The following is a 14,855-nucleotide window of genomic DNA, read 5'->3' as shown; positions in this document are numbered from 1 at the left end:
GGAGCATTCGGCTACAACTAGAAAAAACTTAAAATAACCTTACAACTTGAACAACTTCAATAATTCAAAACTTTAAACTTGCAGCTCTAATGGTTGCATACAAGGGTGCCTGGAGCAATCAATGCTTCAACAGGACAAATCCAACAATAACAAACATACAGAATGAATAGAGGAAATACGTGCAACAAACTTCCTTTTGTCTCTGCAACGACTGATCTGCTGATCACTTCCTTTCTTCTTTCTCTGCTTTGCAACTCTCTAATCTCTTCAACTAAATACTCTGAATGAATCTAAAAAATTCTTTTTTTCATATTCCATTTTCCCTCTCAACGTTCAAATTTCAAAATTACCGACCAAAATAAATGCCTGTCATCCATGGATGCCTGTGAGAAACAAACTAACAGGGTAGATGGGCGTGGGGCTCGAGGACAACTTGCAAGCTCTCAACGTTCAATTTCCAACACTCCCCCTTTGTCCTGAGACCCATATACAAGGATCATTGCTGATCCAAATCAACTACACCAAGACACTCTCTTAAGTGTACAAAACTTCCAATGCCTAATAGCTTTGTGAAAATATCTGCTAGCTGCTGCTCAGATTTACAAAATTCTATCTTGATATCTCCATTCTCCACCAACTCTCTAATGAAGTGATATTTGATCTCTATATATTTGCTTCTCCCATGGAAGAATGGATTCTTGGACAATGCAATTGATGAAATTTTGTCACAATAAATTGTGGTTTCATCCTCTTGCCTTTCATTCAAATCTATCAAGATCCTTCTTAACCAAATAGCTTGACATGCTACTGCATTTGCTGCTATATACTCAGCCTCTGCTATAGATTGAGCAACAATAGGTTTCTTCTTAGATGCTCATGGAATTGCACCCAATCCCGTATGAAATACATATCTGGAAGTGCTCTTCCTATCATCTATACTTTCAACCCAATCACTATCAATATAACCTATCAACTTAAATTCATATGCTGCAGTATACAAAATTCCAAATCCCTTGGTACCTTTCACATATCTTAGGATCCTCTTTTCCTGTTGCTAATGGGAGTCCTTTGGTGTTTCCATAAATTTGGAAATCAAACTTACTGCATGCATTAGGTCTGGCTGAGTTGCAGTTAAATACATTAAACTTCCAACCATACTCTTGTATAGTGTTGGATCCACTCTCTTGCTAGAGTCTTTCTTGCTCAACTTCAGACATACTACTATCGGTGTGAGGGTTGCCTTACTATTCTAGATTTTGAATCTCTCCAAGATCTACCTTACATATTTTTCTTGAGAGATGAAGATGTCATTATGCATTTGTTTTACTTATATGCCTAGAAAATATTTCAAGAGACCTAGGTCTATCATTTCAAACTCACTTTTCATGGTCTCTGTGAACTCACTAATTAGAGCCTTGTTGTTGCTACTAAAAATCAAATCATCTACATACAAGACAACAATCAACACATTTCCATTTGCTGCCTTGATGTAGAGAGTAGGCTCACCATTGCTTTTGCTAAAGCCATTACTCATCAAATATGAGTCAATCTTGTTGTACCATGCCTATGGATCTTGCTTGAGCCCATAAAGAGCTCTCTTCAATCTATATACTTTGTTCTCTTCACCTGCAACTTCATAACCAGGTGGTTGCTCCACATAGACTTCTTCTATTAATATACCATTTAGGAAGGTAGACTTCACATCCATTTGAAATACCTTCCATTTGTGCTGAGCTACAATTGCTATGACAATACACACGATTTCCATTCTTGCAACCAGAGGAATATGTCTCATCATAATCTCTACCATACTGCTATTTGTAGCCCTTGACTACCAGCCTTGCCTTATGCCTATTAATCTTGTCTTCAGCATTGCATTTGGTCTTGTAGACCCATTTCACTCCAATCACTTGCTTCTTGGGAGGCAATTTAGTTAGCTCCCATGTCTCATTCATTTCTATAGCATCTATCTCCTCATCCATGGCTTTACACCATTTCTTCTCCTTAATAGCTTTTTCAAAATATATTGGATCACTATGAGAAAATAATGCAAAATTAACACTCTCATTATAATCTTCATACCTTTCATCTTGGTATATCTCCCTAAGACTCTTGGTCTTTCTTGGTAACATGGAAGAGAGTGTGGGATCATAATCTTCACTACTGCTACTTTGCCGACCAACTCAGTCTTCACTGTTACTCGACACTAACACTCAGTCATGCCTAGAGGAGCTCGACAATGACTAAGGTTGCTTGCCTTTTCTTCTATCTGCTCCTTTTTGCTGTTCATTAGCATCCTCTTCACTCATAATTGACACTTTACTTGAGGTGCTCGGTGATTCATCAGTCAATGCATACCATGACTGATTTTCAAGAAATTCCACATCTCTTGAGAGAATCATCTTGTTGTTCAATGGGTCATACAATCTAAATGCCTTTGATTCTAAGTTGTACCCTATGAAGATGCACTTCACACTTTTGTCATCCAATTTCTGTCTTTTCTTTTTATGCACATGTGCATATGCAACACATCCAAACACCCTTAAGTGTTCAACTGTCCATCTTCCTCGTGACCATGCTTCCATTGAAATTCTATCATGGACTGCCTTTGTAGGACACCTATTAATTAAGTAAACTATTGTTGCCACAGCCTCTCCCCAAAATTCAGTTGGGAGACCTTTCTCTTTCATCATGCTCCTTGTCATTTCAACAATGGTCATATTCTTTCTTTTAGCCACTCCATTCTGCTGTGGTGTATAGATGGTTGTGAGATCTTTCTTTATACCCTGTTTCTTACAAAAATTTACAAAAGAATTGGAGGTATACTCCCCTCCTCTATCTGATCTTAGGACCTTGATATAGTGTCCACAATCTCTTTCAGCCTGGGCTTTGAACTCAAGAAACTTATCAAATGCTTCAAATTTAGATTTCAAAAAATAAACCCATATCCTACAACTGAAATCATCAATAAATGTCATGAAATAAGTATTCCCTCCCAATGGAAGTAACTTGCATAGGACCGACTAGGTCACTATGCACTAACTCTAATAGATATCTAGCCCTCCTAGAATTTTCAAAATTAAAGGGAAGCCTATGTTACTTACCCAAAATACAAGTCTCACACTTGTCACATAAATTTCCTATTCGTGGCAAACCTTCTACCATTATTTTATTTGACAACAAATTTAAACCAACATAGCCAAGATGACCATACTTGAGATGCCACAGCTATGAAGGGTCTTCAATCACACTCCTTAGAGCTGATTGTGTGTGAGGTGTAGCACCAACTTGAGGTGAGAAGCATGTCTCTATCCTCAAGGAAAATATTCTATTCTTTGTCATTTGAACTGCTGCAAGTAAGTTCTTGCTCCCATCCTTTTCATGAATGACACACGTGTCATTCTCCATCAACACTTTGTATCCATTTTGAATGAGCTGACCAATGCTCATCAAATTGTGCTTCATACTAGGGGCAAAATACACATTTTGTATTTCCTTCTTCTCACCTTGCTTGGTGCAGACCATAATAGATCCTTTGCCCACTACTGGTAGGGATCCATTGTTACCCATTTTAATCTCAAATTTGAAACTCTTGTCAATGAATGAAAACAAGGTTTCATTACCACTCATGTGGTTGCTACATTCACTGTCGAGGTACCAAACCTCAAGGCTTCCTTCTTCACCAACATTACACGTAATGAAAGCAGTGGCATTGTTTCCACTTTCCATGTTCATATCAGCCACATTTGCTTGTCTTGACTGATCATTTTGCTTCTTCCAACATTCACTTGCATAATGCCCATATTTATGACAATAGTAGTATTCTACATTACTCTTATTTGAGTTGTAATTTTTCTTACCTCCTCTTGAAATATTTTGTGAGCTACTTGCTCCATTTTCTCTTCTTGAGCTTTCTGCTGCAACATTTCTTTGTCCTCCATTTCTTCGGCCTTTGCCTCTGGAGTTTTTGCCTAAGCCATTTCTTCCTCTCCCCCTTCCTCTTGGATTTGATTTAGCCTTGAATGCTTGCTCTTGGGAAGAAGAAGATGTATTTCTATTGATCCTATGCTCATAGGTTTGAAGAATACCAATCAACTCATCCATTGTCAAAACACTGAAGTCTTTTGCCTATTTTATAGTCATTACCAAATTGTCATATTTATGAAGTAAACTCCTCAATATCTTTTCCACTATTCTCTGCTCTTGATAGTCTTCTCCATTTGATTTCAGTTGATTAATCACATTGGAGGTCCTTGAACTAAAATCTGCAATTGATTCATTTTCCTTCATTTGAAGTTTCTCAAACTCTCTCCTTATATTTTGTAGCTTTACTATATGGACTTTATCAGTCCCCTTGAAGTTCGTCTCAAGGATATCTCATGCTTCCTTTGCATAATTTACTGCTGCAATCTTTGGAAATACTATCTCTGTCATTGCTGCTTCAATCAAACTTAATGCCTTTGCATCTTTCCTCTTTGACTCTTTCAAATGAGTCTTTTGTGCATTTGTGAGGGTAGCATACTGAGTTGGGTCTATCACATCATTGAACCCATTTATAACAAACTCCCATAAATCATTTGCAACCATTATGATTTTCATCTTATTTGCCCATGTATCATAATTTTGCCCATTAAAGGATGGTGGCTGCTGCCATATCTTTCCTATATCTACTGCCATGTCAAATATCCCAAAAAAACAAATGCCCTAACTCACTGTGGATGTGGGGCCTCAAAGCTCTAATACCATGTGAGAAATATAAATTTAAAAATTTAAAACTCAACCCTAAAATTGCACAACCAAAAAAAATTCGCTTGACACAAACTATTGTCGAGTGCGAGTTTTGCTTGGCACTTGAAGGTGCCGAGTGGCAATTTGCTTGGCATGTGAAGGTGCCGAGTGACAGGCAGTAGGTGCTGAGTTAGCTCGACACAAGAAGAGCTCGACACTCAAAGGCAATGCTCGGCAGTCACTAGAAAGTGATACACAACAGAAGAGGATGCCGAGTGTTCTGTTTCATATACTTAATATTTTTACCACTTAAGACAGAGAACCAAGCTGAAGTATTCAACAATAAATTTCTCAGAAAAAAATAATGAATAGATGAAGAGCAATGGATTCAAGTATGCCTGCTTGTTTTTCTATTCAACTGAGATTAAAATATTAAAAATCTGGGAGCATTCAGCTACAACCAGAAAAAACTTAAAATAACCCTAAAACTTGAACAACTTCAATACTTCAAAACTTTAAACTTGCAACTCTAATAGTTGCATACAAGGGTGCCTGGAGCAATCACTGCTTCAACAGACAAATCCAACAATAACAAACTTACAGAATGAACAAAGGAAACACGTGCAACAAACTTCCTCGACTGATCTGCTGATCACTTCTTTTCTTCTTTCTCTGCTCTGCAACTCTCTGATCTCTTCAACTAAATACTCTGAATGAATCTAAAACATTCTTTTTTTCATATTCCATTTTCCCTCTCAACATTCAAATTTCAAAATCACCTACCAAAATAAATCCCTGCCATTCATGGATGCTTGTGGGAAACAAACTGACAGGGTAGATGGGCATGGGGCTCGAGGACAACCTTCAGGCTCTCAACGTTCAATTTCCAACAAAAATACCCAACATTTTTATTCTCAATATTTTAGTCCGTATTTCAGTATTAATGTGACTCCACTGCTTATGTAAAACAAAAACTCAAAACCGGTCTTGGATAGAATTAGGTTTGTTAGCACTTATTTCTCGATTCCCATTTTGAAAAATTTCTTGGACTTTCGAAAAACTTTTTTTTTTTTTTTTTTTTAAATACCTTTAAACATTTTGACAGGTCTAATTTCAGGAACGCCCTCCAGATGCTAATTTCCCTGAGCTTCTTCTTTGGGAATTTTATCTTTTGTAAGTGAATATGTAATTACTGATACTTATACACTGTTCCTTTATTGTTTTGAGACATTAACAGGAAGAAGAAGATTATGATGCAAGCAGAAATCAACGTTAAAGATTATGTTCATAGTTCTGCTAAGAAATATTCTCTTCTCTAGAAAAATATATTTGGAGAATGCCATGATAGTATCTTATACAGGCAACAAACAAAAAATGGACTCTGCATAAAAAGTTTTGCCATCATTTAGAATTTTAAACGAGGAACGTATTTCTGTGTTACCATCAAAGGTGCTTTTTAACTTGAATATTAGTGCTATTGAATGGTTCTACAGTATCTGATTATATTATATTAATGTGGGTTATATTATAGTTTATCTTGTTTCTGCACTGTGTTCTCCTATTCTTTTAACATTTCCAAGGCATTTTTGGTACACAAATGAATTGGGTGCTATATAACAACTCACCTTCTGTAGCATCTTTAGATAACTTCCGTGGACTTTATTGACCCAGGTATCTTCTACTCTTCTTTGAAAAATTTAACTATTAGTAATGGCATTGAAGTCGTGATATTCATAGGGTTAGCAATCTCAGAATTGTAATTGTTAGATTGTGGCTTGAACAGATTTTGTTATAAATATGAACTTGCATGCTTTTATATAGTTTAGATTTTGTTTTGATGTTGATGAGCCTCTAATTCATCTCCCTTGTATTTAGATAAGGGAACCTCTATCAAAATTGTCACCTGAAAATTTGGGTTGAATCACAAGTCGCAGCATCCATAAAGCTCGGAGAGTTAGTAAAAAAAATCAAAGGTTGAATCACAAAACAATTTAATCATACTGAAATTAAGTGAAGTTTAGATAAGTGGATCCATATAGTCCAATTTAACCGTAACTATACCCATGAAATATGATATTACCTTTTCATAATTTCTTCAACGAGTACATTTAGATGACATTCGTTACATCAATAATATGAGAATGAGTACAAATCTGTTCGATGAATACAACTGCAACTGCCATCGTCCAACTGTAGTAATCAAACATGAGCTCTCGATCAACATGTCCATCTGCTATTTGGAGAATAGAGAGATCTTTGTTCCATAAGCTCTCAATCTTGATAAAATAATAATAATAAATGCCAATCATGAACTTTCAATTCTCATTAAGGTGAAGGCAGTCAACAGCTACATTCTTACTGTCGTGCCATGCCTTCTACTACTGTAACATCAAATCAACAAACTGGAGAATATGGAACTGTTGTAACTTTTAAAACAAAACAAAAAAATTGATTAATGAAAAGAAATAATAATGAAATCTTTTATTTAAGGAAACCTCTGCAATCTTCTGTGTTTCGCCTTTCCACATCTCACTGTTTCTTTCCAGATTCCTTTGGTCCCGATTTGGTAAGAAGTGGAGTCGTGTTAAGAAGTAAAACTCACTCCTGTCAACAAAGATCACTTACAACAGATAATTACGAAGAACCCAAAAACAAAAAAGAATCAGTAAGCAAATATTCTATTCCACTTCTGATCGTTCATCACTCGATTCTAATGTGGTAACTGGAGTTGGAGAGTCAGGGGGGAGCCACTGGCTGCTGGATGGAGGATCAGATCTTATCAACGGTGGCTTTTCCAGCATTTGGCAGTTGGAGGAAATTGCTCTCTTTCAGATCTGATGAATCTCAATTGAGACTCGGTGAGAAACATGCACCTCCCCTAAAAGATGTCGTTATTCCTAGCTTTCCAAATGTTCCAAAGATTATAGGAAGATAAAATAAACTACAAAAAACCGAGTTCTCTATTGCACCCAGAAATTATATTGCACTAAGAAAAAGTACCATCAAGAACCAGTCAAAAAAAATACCACACATGCCTGGCAAAGCTACAGTCAAATGGGACAACAATTGGGAGTATGTTCACCAGGTTTAATGAAAGGAAGCTTATGCAAGAAAACCCTCCAGAGGAAGCAATTGGCTTTGGGTTCTAGGTCCCAAACAGATTTAGCATGGTTGACAATGTCAGAACTAGCAGAGAGGAGAGAGTAAATGTACTTAACCTTCACCAGATGTAAGGGAATAGAATAAGGGAATTCATCTCCCTTGTATTTAGATAAGGGAACCTCTATCAAAATTGTCACCTGAAAATTTGGGTTGAATCACAAGTCGCAGCATCCATAAAGCTCGGAGAGTTAGTAAAAAAAATCAAAGGTTGAATCACAAAACAATTTAATCATACTGAAATTAAGTGAAGTTTAGATAAGTGGATCCATATAGTCCAATTTAACCGTAACTATACCCATGAAATATGATATTACCTTTTCATAATTTCTTCAACGAGTACATTTAGATGACATTCGTTACATCAATAATATGAGAATGAGTACAAATCTGTTCGATGAATACAACTGCAACTGCCATCGTCCAACTGTAGTAATCAAACATGAGCTCTCGATCAACATGTCCATCTGCTATTTGGAGAATAGAGAGATCTTTGTTCCATAAGCTCTCAATCTTGATAAAATAATAATAATAAATGCCAATCATGAACTTTCAATTCTCATTAAGGTGAAGGCAGTCAACAGCTACATTCTTACTGTCGTGCCATGCCTTCTACTACAGTAACATCAAATCAACAAACTGGAGAATATGGAACTGTTGTAACTTTTAAAACAAAACAAAAAAATTGATTAATGAAAAGAAATAATAATGAAATCTTTTATTTAAGGAAACCTCTGCAATCTTCTGTGTTTCGCCTTTCCACATCTCACTGTTTCTTTCCAGATTCCTTTGGTCCCGATTTGGTAAGAAGTGGAGTCGTGTTAAGAAGTAAAACTCACTCCTGTCAACAAAGATCACTTACAACAGATAATTACGAAGAACCCAAAAACAAAAAAGAATCAGTAAGCAAATATTCTATTCCACTTCTGATCGTTCATCACTCGATTCTAATGTGGTAACTGGAGTTGGAGAGTCAGGGGGGAGCCACTGGCTGCTGGATGGAGGATCAGATCTTATCAACGGTGGCTTTTCCAGCATTTGGCAGTTGGAGGAAATTGCTCTCTTTCAGATCTGATGAATCTCAATTGAGACTCGGTGAGAAACATGCACCTCCCCTAAAAGATGTCGTTATTCCTAGCTTTCCAAATGTTCCAAAGATTATAGGAAGATAAAATAAACTACAAAAAACCGAGTTCTCTATTGCACCCAGAAATTATATTGCACTAAGAAAAAGTACCATCAAGAACCAGTCAAAAAAAATACCACACATGCCTGGCAAAGCTACAGTCAAATGGGACAACAATTGGGAGTATGTTCACCAGGTTTAATGAAAGGAAGCTTATGCAAGAAAACCCTCCAGAGGAAGCAATTGGCTTTGGGTTCTAGGTCCCAAACAGATTTAGCATGGTTGACAATGTCAGAACTAGCAGAGAGGAGAGAGTAAATGTACTTAACCTTCACCAGATGTAAGGGAATAGAATCAGGCCATCTTAACTGGGCAGAGCAAGAGGAAGGAGAGCAGCAGAAAGGATTCATGGGAAGGCTACGAAGAGCATTATTAATCAGGCAATAGGTTCTCCAGTGAGAAGGGGGCAAGTTAAACTTCATAGCAAGAACTTCCCATGAAATAAGATCACCACCTGAGATAATATCCTGGAAGTGAGAAATGCCCAGAGCATTCCATCTTTTAGCTGAACAGCCTTGGACAAGAGCAAGGAGTTTGTTCCCATCTTTAAGGTTCCACCAGATGGAATCAAGTCTGCAAAAAATATTCCCCTGTTCAGCTTTAACATCACCAATAAAGATATGTCTGACAAATCTCCATCCTTTCTAGATTGCTTTAAAAACATTGGACCCTCCCACTCTAGTATTCAAATCCATGGCTAGGAGGTCTAAGATGCTATGGTTATTCCATCATTTTCTCTTAATTGGGTGAGCCTCCTTAAGAATATTTGTAAACAAGACATTCCAAGGCTCTTCACCCACAACCGCTTTTAATATCCATTTAACTGCTAGCGCAATACCTTGATGCCTCAAATTCATGATCCCAAGGCCTCCCTCTTCCTTACTCGAGGTGCACCATTTCCAATTGACAGCATGAGTTTTGTAATTGCCTTTCCCATCTAACCAGAGGTAATTCCTGATGATTTTCTAAATAAAGTCAAATCGATTCATATTGAAAAGGAGAAATAAATAGAGCAGGATGATAAAATCTTCTAAAAACTAGAATTCTGCCAGCCATTAATAGGTACCAAGAATTCCATTTGTTAAGTTTAGCAATAATTTTATCCTTTATCCAATTCCACATGTCATTAATACAAGGAACAATAGAAAAGGGGATTCCAATGTACCTAATGATCTTGTTGGGACCACCCCAGTTGAATCCAAATTTAGTACACCAATTAGGGGGATGCTCCTCTGAGCCAAGGAGCAGAGATTTAGCAACAGAGAACTTACTACCTGAAACTTCACAAAATAATTCAAACTTCTTCATCAAGCCAATCATATTACCCTCTTCTAAATGAAAGATCAATGGAGTATATTCATCAGCAAATTGAAAATTAATAAACTCATCATTGTTAGGAAGGGAGAGACCTGCAACCCTTTGAGACAGGGAGTTGTCCCTCAACAAATAGTGAAGGAAATCAGCTGCAAGGACAAAAAGTGCAGGGGCAAGTGGATAACCCTCCTGATGGATCTTGAGAGGTTGAAGAATTCAAAACTCTTCCCATTGACCACAACAGCAGCTCTAGCATCAGCCAACAACGTGGATACCATGCAGCAAAGCTTATTAGGGAGGCCCAAGGATTCCATTATCATCTTGATAAAACCCCATTCTACCTATCATAGGCCTTTTTATAATCCAGTAAGAGCATACCTATTCTTTGCCCTGAGACCTATTAGATTTTCTAGAATATATCTACCTTTAACAAAGCCAGTTTGAGTGGGAGAGATGATGCTGAGAAGTATCTTATCCAGTCTCAAAGCCAAAATTTTAGCCAAAATCTTGTAAGAGACATTGAGAAGGGTTGTAGGCCACTAGTTCTTGATTAGGGGCTTATCTCCACTTTTGGGGATCAATTTAATTAGGCCAGCATTAATATCCTCTCCCAAGGAACCATTCTAAAAAGCCCATAAATATACCTCCCTGAGTTCCTCATAGATCCAGTTGATATTCCTCTTATAGAATTCCACTGGCAGCCCATAAGGGCTAGGAGCCTTCTCATTTTTCTGACTCAAAATAGATAACCTAATTTCCTAAGAAGTAACAGGCTTGCCCAAGATTTCAGCCTCCTCAACAGACACCTTCTTTGGGATCAAGGTTTTAATAAGATTCCTTGCATCTTCCATTTTACCCCCAACATCTTTAGTGGTAAAGAGCTCATTATAAAATTTAGTAAAAGAGGAAAGGATGTCCTCAAGAGAAGCTAAAATTGTGTCCCCTTCCATGATGTAATCAATATTGTCAGATTGTTTGGCTCTAAGCACTTGGAAGAAGAATCTAGTACCTTTGTATCCAAGGTTCAACCAGTCAAGTCTTGCCCTAACTTTAGCACCCTATGCTTTCTTGGTTTGAAGAGCTCTCAAGGTATTCTCGAAGAGGTAAGCTCCTCAAGAATCTGCACATTAGCAAGGTAATTTTGAAGCTTGGATTCTGAAGCAATAAGGGAGGTAGTGAGAGAAATTTCAACAACTCTAGCATCTTTTTCTCTCTTCTTCCCCAAAACCTTAAAAATTTCCTACCAGGATGGGGCACTCTGGACCCATCTACTAATGGGGTTGGGATGATTTCCCATAGAATGATTAAACCACTGAATAATTTTGATGGCAGCCAAGACGTCATCATCATGGAGCACAGAGGTATTGAGGGAGAAGCCATTGGGTTTACTCCTAGGGGTGATGAGAGCACCAACTTTGGTAATGTTTTCTACCACAAAGTGATGATTAGAAAGGGTAAAGGGTAAAACCTGAACTAGATTTCCCATCTTAGGTTGTCTGAAGCATAAAAATCTCTGTTAGAATCTATCCAGCCTTGAGTATATCATTCTATCACCTTTTTGGAAGTTAGACCATGAAAACTAGATCCCTCTTCAACTAGATTTGTTTCCTTCAAGAGGGTCAAAAAGGTTTAATTTCCCAACCATTTTGTTCCAATAAATCTGTTCATGCCCTTTCCACTCAAATTTGTTACCTCCAACTTTGTCCTTAGCCCTTGTGATCATGTTAAAATCTCCAATCACCATCCAAGGAATATTGGGGAGATCAGTAAGCCACTTCTACAGCAGAATCCTTTCATTGTGCTCAAAAAGGGCATATGTAGAGCATATGCCAAATTCCAAGTTATCGTTTTTGAGCACAACCTAAACTACTCTCTGGCAACATGAGCATCTCCAATTTACCAAAAGCTTCTTCCAATTAGGTCCTAAAAGGATAGTACCACCCTAAAGGAACCTTTTGACCATGTACTTCTTGTCTGAGGATTCTAATCCTCTCACATTCAATTAAGCTATAGAGACATCCATTGAACTATTTGGAAGAGGATCCCAAGGGGGGCTTGCATTCTTTAAAACAATTGGGGACACCGCTCTTCTATTTTTTAGGGGGGGTTAGATTGCCACTAGAGCGAAGTTTGTCCCTTTTCTTTTTGTTACTCTCTATACCATGCATCTGGCTGGGGTCAACAACCTTGAATTTAACTCATTTATGAGATTTCCCAACACTAAATTGGAAGTTTGGATCCGCTGGAGTATCTAGGAGTCTAACCAAGTTCTCAACATCCACCATCTAAATCTCTCCTAACTTCATACTCATCTCTTTCACCCCTCTACCCACCTCAGGGTGAACACTAACACGCTTATGTTGGGATTAATACAACCACTTATTTGGTGGAGGTAAGTGGGGCGTAGCCAAGATGACCACCACACTAAAATCATTAAGATGGTCACTCATAGTCACATGGTATGAATCCTAAATCCCAAAGGATATCTTAACCTCCAAATTGGGAGCAACAACATCATGGGGCGCCTGTGGATGGGCAGGGTTGGCACTCTAGTGAGAGGATGAATGCATAAGAGAAATAGGGGGGAGGGATGAGAGACTCTTGAGTTTTAACTTGATTATTACAAATGACCTCTATTTTTAGCAATCCTACAAAGAGCAAGTTGTTGGGCATTCAGGGACTTATTGCTATGGGTTTCCAACATAATACCAAGACCAAAATCCATCTTATTAATGTTTGGGAGAGCTTCAACATCTTTGTGTAGAGCCTGGCTCACATGAAGGTTAGGGGGCTCACTGGAGAATTTATGACTAAGCAAGTCTAGAGAGGCTCTCAATTTTTTGGCTTCTAAATCCATTGAAAATTATTAGAAACCTCATAAATTGAAGGCTTAACCAAGGAATCTTGCACCTGAGAGGAAGAGAAGTCAATCTTAGGAACAAAGGTAGGGCAGAGAGGTTTCTTCTTAGCTAGGAGAGGGCACTTCCTTCTTTGGTGGTCGTCATTTTTACATAGATAACAGGGTTAAGACCCCCCATATAAGAGACAAAGTAGGGAAAACTTTCCTCCCCAATAATCAGGTTAATGACCTCTAGGGTTTCAACATCGAGATAAATAGAAATCAAAACCCTAAAATTAGAGTTAGGGATAAGGGTGTTAGAATGGTCAGAGTGAATGACCTTTCCAATAGGTTTGAGCAATCAAGGAATGAATGACCAGACAAATGGCAGAAGGTTACCCACAAAAACTCACCTTGGGCTAGACAAGGCAAGGATTTCATTTGAGGTTGCTTTAATAGACCAAGGGATAGCCCTAAAATTGCAACCTCCTACATGCCAGAACTGTTTGTCCACCACTACTTTTTGAGCAATAGGATTAGAAAATATAATGAGGAAAAAAACTCTCTGAATCATTCTACATAAAGAATAATGATGCCCTAATTTCTGCTGCCAAACATTTTGCAGCCACTCATTGAGAAAGTTCCTTGATGGTAATTTATTAACATCAAGCACAAAAAAGGAAACAACAATATTTCTAAGCCTATCCATTTCCTTGTTTATCTTTACACACATTTGGGAATTAGGTTTAACGGTAACACTGGGGGATGCAAAATCCTCACCTCTATGTCATTTGACGTCTGAATCTGTTGATGGAGCAGAGATATCCATGATGAATTTTGCCTCGTTGGGGAGTTCTCTGTCATTCTGTAGCCCCTATTTAAAGGAGGGGGTACTCCTTCGGCCAGCTTCCTCTTCTTGCCTCTTCCTTGAGAATCCATTGTTCTGTATTCCCAAGAAAGGAAAATTGGTATCTGCTCGTCGCTATCATCAATATCATTGTGGTTTCTACCTTCTTTGGACGAGGAAATGGAAGTAGTATTAATTCTCTCCTTCAGCTTGCAGTGTCCTGGCAATGAGGACACCATTAATGCAATAGTACATATAAGGGCTTTGTGTCATGGTTTGTAGAGCCCTTGTCAACTTGCTATTTTTTCCCCATGGGAGAATAACAATATAGGTTATGCATTTAGCTTCTATTAAAATTTGAAACTTCTCCAAATAGGTTGTACATGCAAGGCATTACGTTTAAATAGTGTTTGATTAAAGATTTCATTAATAATTTATTTACTTCCTTTAAATAATAATGTGTTTAATTATCCAAAATAAATATATGTTGTTTTACAATTCAACTAAAATTTATATTTATTTATTAGTGCTTGTTATATGCTAAGTACTATTGTGACACTTTTTGGATTACTTATATTAACTCTCCTCTACTAATTAAAATTTTGTAAGGAGATATTTTCAGTAGCAAATTGAATTGTGATATTGCTATAAGGAGATATTTGAATCACTATTCATGATACATGGGTCAATAAGTTTGACTCAAAAACTTTGAAGTTAAATCATGATAGCAATACGTGACAATTATTTAACTCTAGAATTTGTATATATTATTTTTACAAATT

General features: G+C 37.4%; 1 protein-coding gene across 1 annotated transcript; it reads right to left on the bottom strand.

Annotated features, from left to right (window-relative positions):
* Window positions 1-8,188: 8,188 nt before the first annotated feature.
* LOC149544386 (uncharacterized) lies at window positions 8,189-14,409 on the bottom strand. The gene is made up of 3 exons (XM_089798827.1): window positions 14,007-14,409; window positions 8,620-8,728; window positions 8,189-8,314 (listed from the first exon to the last, which is right to left on the bottom strand). Exons 1-2 carry the CDS (start codon window positions 14,310-14,312, stop codon window positions 8,723-8,725), a joined length of 312 nt encoding a protein of 103 aa, XP_089654953.1. The 5' UTR covers window positions 14,313-14,409; the 3' UTR covers window positions 8,189-8,314; window positions 8,620-8,722.
* Between the last annotated feature and the right edge of the window lie 446 nt (window positions 14,410-14,855).

This window comes from Cupressus sempervirens, chromosome 8 (genome assembly GCF_028749045.1).
Source record: "Cupressus sempervirens isolate cs-2001-9-10 chromosome 8, ASM2874904v1, whole genome shotgun sequence".
Lineage (NCBI taxonomy): Eukaryota > Viridiplantae > Streptophyta > Pinopsida > Cupressales > Cupressaceae > Cupressus > Cupressus sempervirens.
The sequence above is the reverse complement of the archived record's forward strand: the minus strand, read 5'-3'. Positions and strand labels throughout refer to the sequence as shown.